This window comes from Eulemur rufifrons, chromosome 28, assembly GCF_041146395.1.
Source record: "Eulemur rufifrons isolate Redbay chromosome 28, OSU_ERuf_1, whole genome shotgun sequence".
In the NCBI taxonomy this organism is placed as follows: Eukaryota; Metazoa; Chordata; class Mammalia; order Primates; family Lemuridae; genus Eulemur; species Eulemur rufifrons.
Window position 1 is genome coordinate 47761530 of NC_091010.1, and position 15099 is coordinate 47776628.

The window sequence follows — 15099 nt, forward strand, 5'->3', positions numbered from 1 at the left end:
GTGAAAACATTAAAGTATAGAATAACTGAGCATGGTGGCTCATGCCTGTAATCCTAACACTTTGGGAGGTCAATGTGGGCGGATCATTTGAGGCCAGGAGTTGGAGACCAGCCTGGGCAACACAGCGAGACCCCATCTCTACAAAAAATTTAAAAATTAGCCAGGCGTGGTGCCACAAGCACCTGTAGTCTAGGTCTGTAGTCCTACTCAGGCTGAAGCAGGAAGATCACCTGTGCCCAGGAGTTTGAAGTTACAGTGAGCTATGATTGTGCCACTGCACTCTAGCCTGGGCGATAGAACAAGATCCCATCTCTGAAAAATAAATAATAGAAGAAACTGGCAGAATTTTTTATAATCCTAGAAAAGGAGAAGATAGTTTTATGTATGAACTAACACCCAGAAACCATAAGAGGAAATACTAACTCATATGACCACATTTTTTTTAAAAATCTGCATGACAATAATCGTTGTAAACAAAGTCAAAAATTCAAAATGTGTGAAGAAGGAGGAAGAAATGTGTGTGTTTGTATGTATATGAAACACAAACAAAGGCTTAATTTTAAGTCAGTGAGAAAAAGACCAATAACCTATTAGAAAAATGGACAAAGGAATCAAATAGAATAGAATAGAATAGACTGATCACAGAAAAGAAAGTAAAAATGGTTCTTAAACATCATGAGAATATGTTCAACTTCACTTATGAGAAAAATGCAAATTCTTATAACTTATCCAAAACCAAAGTCTTCATTTCTCCAGTTCTGTTTTCACCCCATACAGGATCATTTGTTACTCAGGTATAATCTGTATCTGAAAATATGTTGGATAGCAAAATTTCAGATAGAGACTATATTTCATCATTTTAAATAGGAAAAATCATGTTTTCTTCACCCATCCAAAAACCCCATTTCCCCTCAATATTACTAGAATACCTAGCTTTAAAAAAAGTTACCACGAACTCATTAGTTATGTGGTAATTTTGTATGTTATATGCAACAGGCTTTAATTTTTCTTTCTACAGCTCACTGTAGTGAGCTGTACAGTATTGGAAATAAACAGCGTAATAAAGATGTATAATGATTGCATTAAGACATAATAAATGCAAATATAATTTAGCAAAATAAGATTTTTTTTTATTGGTTACTTACCAGTTGAAGAGTTGCTTCAATCAGATTTAGTGACTAGAGTAGGTAGTTTTGGCTGTAGTCACTCTTGTAGAGTGGTGAGCAAAGGTGGGCACAGTGAAGCAGGAGTGAGCTGGTGAAAGAGTGTAACGTAGTGCCTGTTTAAACATGAGCACGAGTCTGGATCCTGTCGAGATGTGATCACACTCACTATTCTTTTTCTACCAGGACTCACATGCAACTTATCCATTTTTTGCTGGTGTGTATATCCATATTCATTTTCCCCACCCCGCGCCATGCATATTCATTATAGCAAGTTCTCTATACAAACAGTAGATTTGGATTAAAAATGTTTGCATATTGTTAGAGTAAATATTCAGATAAGTGGAATTGAGATGTTAAGGTATACGGGTGTAGTTCTTTTCTTAATCGTTATCCTGCTAGATACAGACTTAAAATTTGAGTCCTAAGTATGTCCTAACTTCTTTCTATTCTATATCCCATCAATTCTCACATCCGTGTGTTCCTTTTCTCTACCTATGTCATAGCTATTCCTTCCTTTTCATTCCCAAGGTCAGTCTAATTCAGATCCTCTTTTCATGCCCAGCCTGGCAAAAATCTCCTTTCCTTTCCTCCAAATAGTCTTTTCACTGTTGAAGGAACTTCTCTCTCCCCTATTCTCAAACCTTTATACCTCATATTTAAGACTTTACAATTTTACTCTTGTCCATTTTCTATTTTGCTCTTGGCCTGCTGTTCCTCCACATCACAGTGACTAGCCCTTATATAGTGCTTGCTATGTGCCAGACACTATTCTAAGGGTCACTTAATAGTCTCTACAAATATAAGTAGTATTTTCATTTCCATTGTACAAGTGAAGCAGGAACAGAAAAGTTAAGTAACTTTCCCTAAGGTTATATAGCTAGGAATGGGCAGAAAGGACTACTAAGCAGCTATTTTTAAAAATAAGAAAGTTCTTCACATAGAGTTATGTAAGTATCTCCAAGATATTACTGTTAGGTGAAAAAAGGAAGGTACGGTACAGCATATAGTATGCTACCATTTGTATTAAAGGTTGTGGGGTGGTAAAGGGTAAAAAAAAACCTTCTATTTTCTCTATACTCACAACTCTTCTGACACCAAATATGTGTGTTTTCCACATATTGTAATGTCTCTAATTATCTGCGGTCACCACATGGGTATCCTAAAATTTAATGCAATTCTGGCACTAACTACCCAGAGTTAGTGCAGACCCCACAGGTTAAGATCTCAGTCCTACAAGACTGCCCTCACTTCATATGCCAGTCACAAGTCCAGGCTTCTTGTACTTCTGACCTGCCAGCTATAAATTGAGAGTTCCCACAACCCCCTCTTTATGTTCGATAGTTTGCTAGAATGGCTCACAGAACCCAGGAAAAGAGTTTATTATTACTGGCTTATTGTAAAGGATACAACTTAGGAATAGTCAAATAAAAGAGATGCATAGGGCAAAGTATGGGGATGGGAATGCATGGAGCTTGCATGCCCTCTCCAGGTACACCACCTTCCCAGCATCTTGATCATTAACCAACTTGGGAGCTGTTTGAACTTTAGGATTTTTATGGAGGTTTCATTACACAGAGATGATTGATTAAAACATTGGCCATTGGTGATTAACTCAATCTCTAGACCTCTAGGTTGAACTAAAAGTTTCAACCCTCTAATCACCTGGTTGGTTGCTCTGACAACTGGTCTCCAGTACTTCAAGAGTCATTTCATTAGCATAAACCCTGGTGTGGTTGAAAGGGGCTTATATGATTAACAAAAGAGGCTGCTCTTACCCCCATCTGAAGTTCCAGGGGTTTTAGGATCTTTGTGCCAGGAACTGGGGACAAAGACCAAATATATTTCTTATACCACAGTGGGATAAATATTCATATTTGTTTGTTTGTACATAAAATGCCTGTGGAAGGAAGAACTAAAACTAGTAGTAATTATCTGTGGGGAAAGAAAATGAATAGCTGAAGAACTGGGCTGGGAGGATAGTTTATCACAGCATACTGTACCTTTTGATTTTTTTAGCCATATGAATGTATTATTTTTTTTCAAAAAATTAAAAATATCTGTCTTTTCAAAGCCAAGTTCATGCATCTCCTCCTCCTTGAAACTTCACTGATAACCTCAACCAGAATTGGAGTGCTTTAAATTGTTTGTTTATACACTATGGCAGTTTCTTTAGGCCACTATGAATCCTTTAACTATTGAGTTCTTTATAGTCAGAGCCACCTTCTACATAGCTTTCTGATAGCAAGAGCAATGAAGATAATACCTTATAAAAAGTAGCTGGTTCAAGGGAAAACTAATGCATAGATTAGAAATCAGATCGGTGTTTGCCTTGAGTGGGGGATATTGGATTGACTTGAATGTGGCATGAAGGGACTTTTGGGGGCAATGGAAATGTTCTATTTCTTGATTCAGATAGTGGTTACGTTAATATACATATACACACACACATTTATCAAAACTTAAAATGGGTACATTCCTTTTATTGTATATAAAATATACCTCACGAAAATAGTTTTTTGAAAGTTGTTTTAAAAAGTTGTTCAATATTTCTTAAAAGTGAGTAATTATTTTTTGCCTAATTTCACATTGCTTTATTCATTCCTCAATAGTTCTAAAACACAGACGACATCAGGGGACAAAGGGAATGAAAATTCGTCTTGTAAACCAATTTTTTCAACTCTTCCTGAAACCAACATTTTAAATGTGGTTAAGGTAGGAGAAAACATTTTTGTGTATCTTTTGTGCAGAATTAGAACCATTTAGTCTTGTGGTTAATGGTTTAAAAAAAAAAAATCACTGGTTTCTTACCAGCTGATTTCCAGTCTCTAAAATTTCTTAGCAATAAAGGTGGTTATTGCTATTTTTATTTTTATTTTAATATTAGAAATGAAAGGGAACTTTAGGTCAGAGTTATGTTATTAAAATAGTTTGGAAACCAGTAATCTTTAGCAGTGTGATGTATGAAGAAAAAAGTATTACTTACAATATAACTTAAGGATCAAGAATTAGTAAGTGTGAAAACATTTTTAGCGGCTGAATCAAATCATTGATACTGAACCATTCATCAAATCTTGAAAACGGAAAATGAAGAAGAGAATACCATTTAATTCAACTACTAACACTGAGTATTTCTTACCTTCTTTGTTCTAGACATATTAGTTTTCTATAGAGTTCTCTTTTGCATCTTTTTTCAAAAAGATTTTATAATTAAAACTCTTCAAGTAAAATATATCTGCTGAAGTTATTTTGTTTATGCATTTATGTCAAAAAGTTTCTAGGCTTGTGCACATCTATACATCCAGAAGGTTACCAAGATCGTGAAATAATGTTGCTGATTTTAATGTTGTTTAAAATGAGTTTGGAAAAGCAGCTGAAACAGATTCCTCTAGTAGACTTCCAAAGCCTCCTGATAAACCTGATGAAAAACATCAGAGATTGGAACACAAAGGTAACATTACTTAAAACTTCAGTATTCATTTTTTGCACAGCATCACAATTTTGCTTTTATAGTGCATGCAGAATTAATGCCCTTTCTAAGCTTAATTAAGATCTTTGGCAGATTAAAAATGAACAGAAGAAAGGACTGTGTTTGATGGAGCTGTATTATTTAAATTTATGATAATTTTTCTAAAACTGCAGCTATTCATTCAACAAAAATGTGTTTATTGGAGATTTCCTGTGGACTGAGCATTAATGTAAGTGCTTGAGATTCAGCTGTGAAAAATACAAAGCCTTTGCCCTCATGGGGCTTGCGTCCTAGTCAAAGGGTTAGATAATAAGTACATGTAGAAAGCAGGGCATGGGTATAAAAAGTAGCAGGGCAAGGACGGTATGCTATTTCGTTTGAGGCAGTCAGGGAAGGTCTTTCTGAAATGACCTTTGAGCAGAGACCTAAATAAAATGATGGGATGAGTCATACCTACAACAAAAATTTGAGTTGAACTTCTGCAGCCTTGTGGAGGAGGAACATATGTAATTTTTGTTATATAATATTTTGTTAGACCTTTTAAAAATTATATTTTTTAACCTTTTTTGGTGGAAAATGTAAAACATGCAAAAAGTGGGACAAAAAGTATAATGAACCCCTAAGTACGTATCACCTAGCTTCAATAATTGTCAGGATATAATCAATCTTATCTAATCTGTTAAGCCTACCCCATATTTCCTTCCTCTACTCATCAGATTATTTTGAAGCAACTTTCAGGCTTTTTAAAAAATTGATAATATTTGTATATATTTTGGGGGTGGTAGGCTTAAAAATACTGGAATAGGATCCCTAAAATGTAAGAAATCCCAGATCAGGAACATCTGTAATCTTGTACAACTCCCATTATGCACATTTGGAAACTGGTACTTGTGTTTAGATCAGTTTATTCTTCCAAGAAGGACTGTTTAAATATAGATGAAGAGATGATGTAGCACAAAACATGAACGCCAAGTGAAATTCTGATCAATGTATCTGTTCATTCTGTTTAAGATAAAACTGAATCTGTGTATTGTGTGCATTTTGGCACACAATGTATAAATTGTCATGACATCTATGTTAGCTAATTCATGGGTGTTAATTTTATTCATTTCTCTAACAGGCATATTACCTGTTATCTAGACTCCATGCTATTTCTAAAAATGAGTGCTCTGTTTTGCAATAATGCTTCCATTAGGGCAAGAAGGGATGTAGATGATCTGTTGGATGTTTGATTCTGCTGTACTGTTTGAAAAATAATATTGCTTGTTCTTTTTTTTTCAGGTGCCTGAACTCTGTCTGGGCATAAATGAACTCTCCAGTCATCCCCACAACCTTCTGTGGTTGGTACAGCTGGTTCCTAACTGGACATCACGTGGAAGGTATTGAAAAGTGAGAATTAAACGTTAAGAGATTTTATAATGTTTACATTATTGAAATGCTTTGGATCCTTTATTTCCATTCATCATTCTTTGAATGTTAGATCAGATTTTCATTTCATATTCAGTATGTGGGAAAAGGCATTGATAGCCTAATTCTGATTCTTAACTCAGATCATTATGTAATATTCTTAATTTTTAAATTTTAGTTTATCTGATAATACAGATGACACATTCTATAACAGCGAATGAAATGGCTTCTTTTTTTCTTTGTTTAGTAAAAAGAAATTCCAGCAATAAAATAGGTTTTCTTTCAGTAAATCAGCAGAGTCAAAGATAAAAGCTCTTAATGATTTACTGAACTTTAAGCAATTCTATCTAACTTTATCTGCAAATATTTATATGAAAATTTTACTATTCTCTAACAGCTTCTATGTTCTTGTACAACTTTCCCTTGAAACATTTCCTGTGTTTCCAATTAGAACTAGAATTCCTATTGGCTCATTCATTTGCTTCTCAAGCAGTATTGATTAAAATACCTTCTAAATATTTTTAAACTCTAATTCCAGGCAACTGAGACAGTGCCTCAGTCTAGTGATTATTTCAAAGCTTTTGGATGAGAAACATGAAGATGTCCCTAATGCCAATAATCTGCAGGTATATGTACATTTTTGTTTTTAATAAATGGGAGCAGTAGTGAAGTGTAAGGAAAATTGATAAATCCTAAGTCAGAAGTCCTAGAATTAGATCTCAGCTCACAGGCATGAATACTATTCATGTAATCTTTGTACTTAATACATGATTACTATACTATTCATGTAATCATTGTACTTAACTAACAAGATCCAGTTTCTTCATCTGTGAAATGGAAATAGTATTACACCCTCTACCACATAGGATAGTTGTGGACAGTCAGATGAATTAATGTGTAAATAAGCTACTGGGAAAATCATAGTGTGCAATTACATGAATATGACATCATTTATGGAATTAGTTCCACTTATCAAGCAATTTAATCACAAGATTAGAAATTGCAGAACCGCCATACATTAATTTCATCTTTTACCTATTTTAATATTAATCTTTTTAGATCGTAGAGCTTAAAATGTGGTTGCTGAGAAGTGAATATATCATGTGTATGTAAGTGTGTATAAACATGTCCTTTGGAAGTCATACTCTTTGAGAAGTTCTGAAGGCTTTTTATAAACATTGATAGCACTAATAGAGCTACCCTTACATAAATTTGAAAATTCAGCATAAAAGTGGATATGGATGTCCTTGCATTCTTCTTGTCTGAATTACAGTTCAGTACAGGGTACTCTACCGGGTTCTGGGGATTTAAAAAAATGGATTAGATCAGAGACTCTGCCCTTAGAAACATAATCTAGTGGTTGAAACAAAATAAACCATCGTGAGTTAATGTGGTAGTGATGTGGTAGTGATGTGGTAGTGATGTGGTAGTGATGTGGTAGTGATAGAAGTATGTGTAAGGTGCTGTGGTACAGAGAGAATGATGGCGACAGCTGATTTCTGCTTTAGTAGAGTTGAAGTAGATTTGATTCCAGATATGTGGGGACCATTCTTGAGCCACCAAGGTGAATTAGCAAATAGCTCTCTTTCCTGTCAGTGATATTTACTGCCATCAAAAGAGATCCAGGGATAGAATTTCTACCGTCTCCTCCTAACTTTTATTCTGTTACCTTTTCCTTTTTTGCCCATGTAAAAACTGCATGGATAATTAACTCTCAGACTCACTAGTTGATATTCAAATTACACAATCTAGTTGTGATTTTTACCGCAACTTGTAATGTTTCTTTTCAGAATTCAGTGACTTCTATCTATAAGGAGATTTGACTTTGTTCACTTTTAAATAATTTCACAGAGGAAGCAATCCCTGTGGCCTCTCTTGTAATATCATTTGGTTTCCTCCTAAGCATTTATCCTAAACTACAAGTACTAAATCTTTAACTTAAAATCCTTTTTAAGCAATTAAGGAGTTTTAAGTAAAGGGAAAATGGATATCACTGGACTATGGAAAAAGCTAAAGGGACAAAATGAACAGGGAAGACACTGGGAAAAAATAACTTAAGAGAAAACAATTGTATTGCTTAGTATTGTTCATTGTCTCCTTTTTCTTTTGATAGATATCGGTCCTACATCGTTATCTTGTACAAATGAAGCCTTCTGATTTGTTAAAGAAAATGGTCTTGAAGAAAAGGGCTGAACAACCAAATGGCACTATTGATGACAGTCTTCATTTAGAACTTGAAAAGCAGGTATCCAGGGCTAGGTCTCAAAGAGTACATGTGAACATAACTGATACCAACTTCCTATCCATAGACTGATAGCATGGGCATTTCTGGGTTTGGAGATAAGATATAGTCTAGCAAACATAATTATGAAGTGCATGATTTCTTTTTTTATTTATTGCTGTTATGAAATTCTTTAGTAAACTTCAGAGTTGAAAAAGGATGGTTGTTGGTAATTTAATACTGAGAGTATTTTTTGTAACCCTTTATTAAGGCAGTCAGTCACAAGGTAGTAAAAAGAATGCCCTTGAGTTAGAAATCATAAGCCTAGTTTAAGCACAACTTACTTACCAGCTGGGTTAACTTTAGGATATCCTTTATCTTTCCTGGGAAACTTTCCTAATGTATAAATTGTCATGACATCTATGTTAGCTAATTCATGGGTGTTAATTTTATTCATTTCTCTAACAGGCATATTACCTGACCTACATTCTTCTTCATTTAGTCGGTGAAGTTAGTTGTTCTCATTCTTTTTCTTCTGGACAACGGGTAGGTAGTGTTTAGTGTTTTTGTTGTTGTTGCTGTTTTTAAATAGGTGGCACTACTGATGGACTGAATCAGCATGCTTTATATAGGAGAAAACTTAATAAAAGTTAACTAGTTTTGCTATAGAAATCCCAATGTACACTGGAAAGAAGGGAGTAATAGTAACCTTGCAGCCATATCATACTGAAAAGAATTGCCAGCAAATGTTAGTTCTGTTTGTTGTAGTGGAACTTAACTATCATAACTTGGCGACAGTGTAATATATTCATAAGATACGAAGGTCACCCAAATGGGTCAGCTTTTAGCCGGTTTCTTCCCATCCCATCTCTTCTTCCACCCCCCTTTTTTAAATTTAGGAATAACATTTGCCTTCAGAATTACACTGATGATAAGTCAGGCTACTTTAGAAGTGCATTTCTAAATTACCTCCCCATATTAAGGTTTTCATTTTGAATTATTCTAGTCTTCCCATATTCCTGGGGAAAATTCTTGTTTAATTCCTCGTTTCATATCTTAGCTATTCCAATTCCTGTTTTAAAACTTAGTACCTCCTAGGCATGATAGAAGGGACACAAGACTGGTTCATGTGTTTTTATAAATGCTGTAGTACATAGAACTATGTTTGTTCTCCTGATTGGAATCTAATATAGTCATCTATCTTGTGGTGTTCTTATGGTTTTAATGTTTTCTAAATTGTTTTTTCTGATTAAAAACCAGTCAGTGATTATTGTAAAACCATATAAGGTAGAAAGTGAAAGACTCTTACAATCCAGTGTCCTCTTGTAAATTTCTCCATAATTTATGCATATACTAGCATAATTATTTTAATAAAAATGGAATCATACTATTAGTATTACTTGCAACTTGTCTTTTTTTTCCACTTTAAGATGTTAGCACTTGTGTCTAATAACTATGATATTTCAAAACCTTTATTAATGAACATCACATTTTTTGTGATTATACATAGTGCTAACATAAATATGCTTATTCATATATATCTCTGCCCACTTGTGCAAGTATATCTATAGGATAAATTACTAGAAGTAGAATTCCTGGGACAAAGGTTATAAATATTTCAAATTTTAATTATTTTACAACAGTTATTGTCACATTTCCCTCCCAAAAAGTGTTCATTTATATTCTCACCAAGGATGTATGAGAGTATCTGTTTAGCACTATACGTTCTAAAACTTAAGACACTTAATTTCTCAAATTCATTATTCACTTAATGTTTCCAAGTTTTGGTTCAGTATGGTCCTCTATTAATAAAAGCTTTTTTTGCTCATAGAGAGAAAAATAGGTTAGCTGTTATTTGAATATTCCATTAGATACTGTGTTAAAGGGCTGGGCACTGTCGCTCACACCTATAATCCCAGCACTTTGGGAGGCCAGGGTGCGAGGATCACTTGAGGCCAGGAGTTCGAGACTGGCCTGTGCAACATAGTGAGACTCCATCTCTACAAAAAAATATAAAAATTATCCAGGTATAGTGGTTTACACTGGTAGCCCCAGCTACTCAGGAGGCTGAGGCAGGAGAATCACTTGAGCCCTGAAGTTCAAGGATGCAGTGAGCTGTGCTTATGCCACTGTACTCTACCTGGGTGAGCAAGACCCTGTCTCTTTAAAAAAAAAAAAAAAGAGAGAAATTGAAAATGTATTAAAGGAAGCACTCTTCTAATTTCTTGAGTTCTACATCACCCAGTCTGAGCCCTAGGGTTAATTTTCATTAATGTGAGTTAATATGTAGCAAAACAACTTTTAGTTTTGTATATATTTTTAAAACTATGAATAAATTATAGCAGTCTTATTGTCATGGAAGTGACTACTTTTACTGATATGACTGCTGTTATGTTAGATGGTTAACATCAGACTGGAAAATGATAAGTTTTTAAATGATGTAGTTGCTCCAAATGTATGATCTCTTCTTTGTTACTTTGTAATGCTTCAGAGCTGTTTTTCATCCCTTGCATTTGTGTTGCACAGAAACACTTCGTGCTACTCTGTGGAGCTTTGGAAAAGCATGTTAAATGTGATATTAGGGAAGATGCAAGACTTTTTTATAGAACTAAGGTAAGTGTTTTTTTCCTTATATATTAGTTTTTTGTTTAATCTTGGCTACATTAATATTTAAGGAAGAGAAGCATATAAGCCTCTTTTCAAAAAAAGAACATACAAGATTAGGAATATGACTTTCTCCTTTAATAACAGAAATCAGCTTCTGCTAAATACTTCTAGCTAGATTGAAAGTGAAAGGAAAAAAATCTCAAAGCAAATACACTTTTCACTTTACTTTGTGTTCTGAAACTCCTATTACCCAAGGAGAAAAATTCTTCCAATACTAATGAAACTTCTTAGTTTTTCTCCATTATACAAATTAAAACCTTCATGTTTAAGTTAGCTTCAAGGGTTGAAGCATTGTTTCAGTAAATATACAAGTTATGAAACAGTGGTTATGAATTTTATGATGGTTGAAAACTTGTTTTATTCATAGAGAAGAAATAGATTAGCTGTTATTGTTTGAATGTTCCATTGAAGAATGTGTTAAAGGAAGGACTCTTCAAATCTGTGGGTCCTACATCACCCAGTCTGAGCTCTGGGATGGAAATGATTCAGCAGTAAGTGTGCTAAGCTTTTTTTCCTAAAAGTTTTATATATTCAAAGTCAGTAGAAAAGCCAAATATATGAGTATGGAGTAGGAAAGCAGTTTTAGGAGTTTTGTTTTGTTTTGTTTTGTTTTGTTTTTTGTCTAAATGTATGGGGTACAAGTGTAATGTTGTTACATGCAGAGATTGCATAGTGGTGAAGTCAGGGCTTTTAGGGTATCCATCACCCAAACAGTTGTACTCATTAAGTAATCTCTCATCATCCACCCAACCTCTCACCCCAGAACTTTAGTATCAATAGAATTATTTGACAGTTATTCCTGAAACATAAAATTAAACAACTCTTTTTTAAAACTTTCTTCTAAGGACTTTTTTATTCCCAGATCATCTTTTAGCTTTGCAATGTAATGCAATGCTGATTCTTTTTTGCCTCTTGTGTTTGGATAGTCACTGAATGTGAAATCTTAGCTTTGTAACTTTATATCTTACATTAATTAGCTGCAAAGGTTAGTCATTTGAACAGTGCCATTTGGATTTAGTATAGTATTTGTTTTATTAAATTTAGGTTAAATATAAAAGTAAGCCACTAATGAAATTATATCAGATTTCAGATTTTCAAATATATGTAGGGGATAGCTTAGAGTAGAAACTCTAGTTTCAGAAGCACATGCTTTTGAATGTTGACTAGAGTTACTGGCCTTTAAAACTCAGTGGTAATGGCTGCTGGTGACAGACATGCTAAAAGGGGACCACCCAAAGTTTATGCTTCTTAAAGCCAGGAGCCCAGGCATAGATTGGTAGCAGGGCTCCTCTTACTTAGTGTGGAGAGTGACACAGTGCTCTGTGGAGATTGCTTCAGGGGATAGTCCTGCTGAAATAGGTGAGTCCTGTGTCTCTCCAAAAGCCTCTTGTAGAAAAGTTGGTGATTGTTTTAGAAAAAATTTATTGAACTCTAGATGGAAGAAAAAGCAGAGGTTGCAATTTACTTTATAAACTTAAAGCAGCTATAAAATTCCTGACTTGTTTAAAACATTTTTCTCTAGCAGTTATGTTCAATAGCTAATTGAGAATCTCTGGAGTGGTACAGTTTTATTATTGTGGTAAAGTCTGAGTTTAGCACAGAGATTTGCTAAACCTCCTAACGTAGGAATATATCAGGTACTTAAGGAGGATTCATAGTACTTTACAAAAACATGGAGAGAAGTAACAGTGAATTTTGGATCTTCTGATGTGGAAACAAACAAATGACAAATATTTTTTGTGGCCTTGAGTCTTTCAAACTCAAAAGCTGGGAAGGCAGGGAACAGCCAAAACCTTGGGCCCTATAACACAGAGCACCCTTCAGCTTCTCAGTTTGGGTGTTCAAAAGCCAGCAAATCTAAAGAGTAAGCGTAAGTTCCTTTGAAGGCAGAGATTATGTTTTTCTGGGTGATCTTTTTGTTTATCTTATTTTAATTTTTTTTATAATTTCTACCTCTCTCAAATGAAATGTACGTGGGTGATATTTAATAATTAACAGAAAAACTGAATTCTTAGTATTCAATATTTTCAATGATAAAGGCGATAAAGGAAAGTCTTTTTTGTTTGTTTGTTTGTTTGTTGTTTTGTTTTTGTTTTTTGAGACAGAGTCTCACTCTGTTGCCCAGGCTAGAGTGCCGTGGTGTCAGCCTAGCTCACAGCAACTTCAAACTCCTGGGCTCAAGTGATCCTCCTGCCTCAGCCTCCTGAGTAGCTGGGACTACAGGCATGTGCCACCATGCCTGGCTAATTTTTTCTATATATATATATTTTTAGTTGTCCATATAATTTCTTTCTATTTTTTCTAGTAGAGACGGGGTCTCGCTCTTGCTCAGGCTGGTCTCGAACTCCTGACCTCGAGCGATCCACCCGCCTCGGCCTCCCAGAGTGCTAGGATTACAGGCGTGAGCCACTGAGCCCGGCCGGAAAGTCTTATTAATTGCTGTGATTTGAAAGCCCCTCCAAAAGATGAGTAGTTTTTTTTCCTCTTTCTTGACAGAAATCAAATTGAGTTGTTGGGTATGGGCTTGTCACAACTATCAGATCTTTGTTTCAAGTGTTGATTTAGATGAGGATGTTTTGATCTGATCACTTTTTCCCTTTTTGATTACTTTTAAGGTGAAAGACTTGGTTGCCAGGATACATGGGAAATGGCAGGAAATAATCCAGAACTGTCGGCCTACTCAGGTGTCATTTTATTAAATAGTTTTATTCTTAATATTTTTGCTAAATGGTACTCTTCGCATTATTTGAAACAAAGTACAGTATAACAGACTACATGCTTTGTGTATTTTTTTAGTTTTTGTTTGCCTTATATTCATTAATTTATTTCCAGGAGTGGTTGAGCCCATTTTAAAATGTTAGATTGCATCAAATGGAGGTTATTCAATGAGGAACATTTTTTAAACAGCTCTATTGAGATATAATTCACAAACCATCATTTCACTCCAAGTGTACAATGGTTTTTAGCATATTTACAGAGTGAATACCATCACCACAATCTCATTTTAGAACATTTTTGTCACCCCAAAAAGAAATTCCATACCCATTAACAGTCACTCCTCATTTCTCCACCACCCTCGTTCCCCTCCTCACTGCCCACATGCCCTAGGCAAACACTAATCTACTTTGTCTGTATAGATTTGGCTATTCTGGACATCGCCTATAAATGAGATATATTGAGATATACTGTGTGGTCTTTTGTGACTGGCTTCTTTCGCTTAGCAATAATGATAAGTGAATCCAGGTTGTGGCTTCTATTACCAAATGATATTCCATTGTATGACCATATCACATTTTACTTATCTACTTATTAGATGGACATTTGAGTTGTTTCCACTTTCTGGCTATTACAAATAATGCTTCCATGACCATTTGTATACAAGTTTTTGTGTGAATATGTTTTTAAATGAAAACATCTTGAGCATGTACCTGGGAGTAGACTTGCTGGGCCACATGGTAATTCTAAACGTTTTAAAAAACTACCAGACTATTTTCCAAAGTGGCTCCATTATTTTACATTCCCGCCAGAATGTATGAGATTTTGAATTTCTCCACATTCTTACCAACAATTCTTATTGTCTCTCTTTTTAACTAAAGCCACATTAGGGGTGGGAAGTAGAATCTCATATGGTTTTAATTTGTATTTCCCTAATGACTAATGATGTTGACCATCTTCTCTTTGTACTTACTGGCCATTTATTGTATAGTTTCTTTGCAGGCATGTCTATTCAGATCCTTTGCCCATTTTTAATCGGATTATTTCTTTTTGTTATTGAGTTGTAAGAATTCTCCATGTTCTAGATATAAATCCCTTATTAGATATATAATTTGCAAATATTTTCTCCCATTCTGTGTGTTGTCTTTTCATTGTCCCAGTGGTATCATTTGTAGCACAAAAGTTTTTAATTGTGATGAAGTCTAGTTTATTATTTTGTTTTCTTTTGTCACTTACGTTTTTGGTGTTATATCTAAGGAGCCTTTGCCTAAGAGGGGCATTTTCTAACACCTGCTAATAAGTTTTCTATCCTGCTTGTTTACAAACTAACTTATGGAGAATTGTCTAAAATGATGCTTCTCAAATTTTTTAACATACATAGAAATCAAGTGGTAACTTGCTGAAATGCAGATTCTGATTCATAGGTCTGAAGTGGGAACTGAGATAGATAGCCTGCT

At 34.6% G+C, this 15099-nt stretch overlaps 1 protein-coding gene across 2 annotated transcripts in view; it reads left to right on the forward strand.

Moving 5' to 3' along the window:
• Positions 1 to 15099, forward strand: part of SLF2 (SMC5-SMC6 complex localization factor 2) — a 44430-nt gene that overhangs the window by 25525 nt on the left and 3806 nt on the right. For both annotated transcript variants that reach the window (XM_069460446.1, XM_069460447.1), the window contains exons 12-19: positions 3776 to 3878; positions 4438 to 4614; positions 5914 to 6011; positions 6578 to 6665; positions 8153 to 8284; positions 8729 to 8806; positions 10787 to 10873; positions 13543 to 13611. In XM_069460446.1, coding sequence (XP_069316547.1) covers positions 3776 to 3878; positions 4438 to 4614; positions 5914 to 6011; positions 6578 to 6665; positions 8153 to 8284; positions 8729 to 8806; positions 10787 to 10873; positions 13543 to 13611 — 832 coding nt within the window. The remainder of the gene's footprint in view (positions 1 to 3775; positions 3879 to 4437; positions 4615 to 5913; positions 6012 to 6577; positions 6666 to 8152; positions 8285 to 8728; positions 8807 to 10786; positions 10874 to 13542; positions 13612 to 15099) is intronic.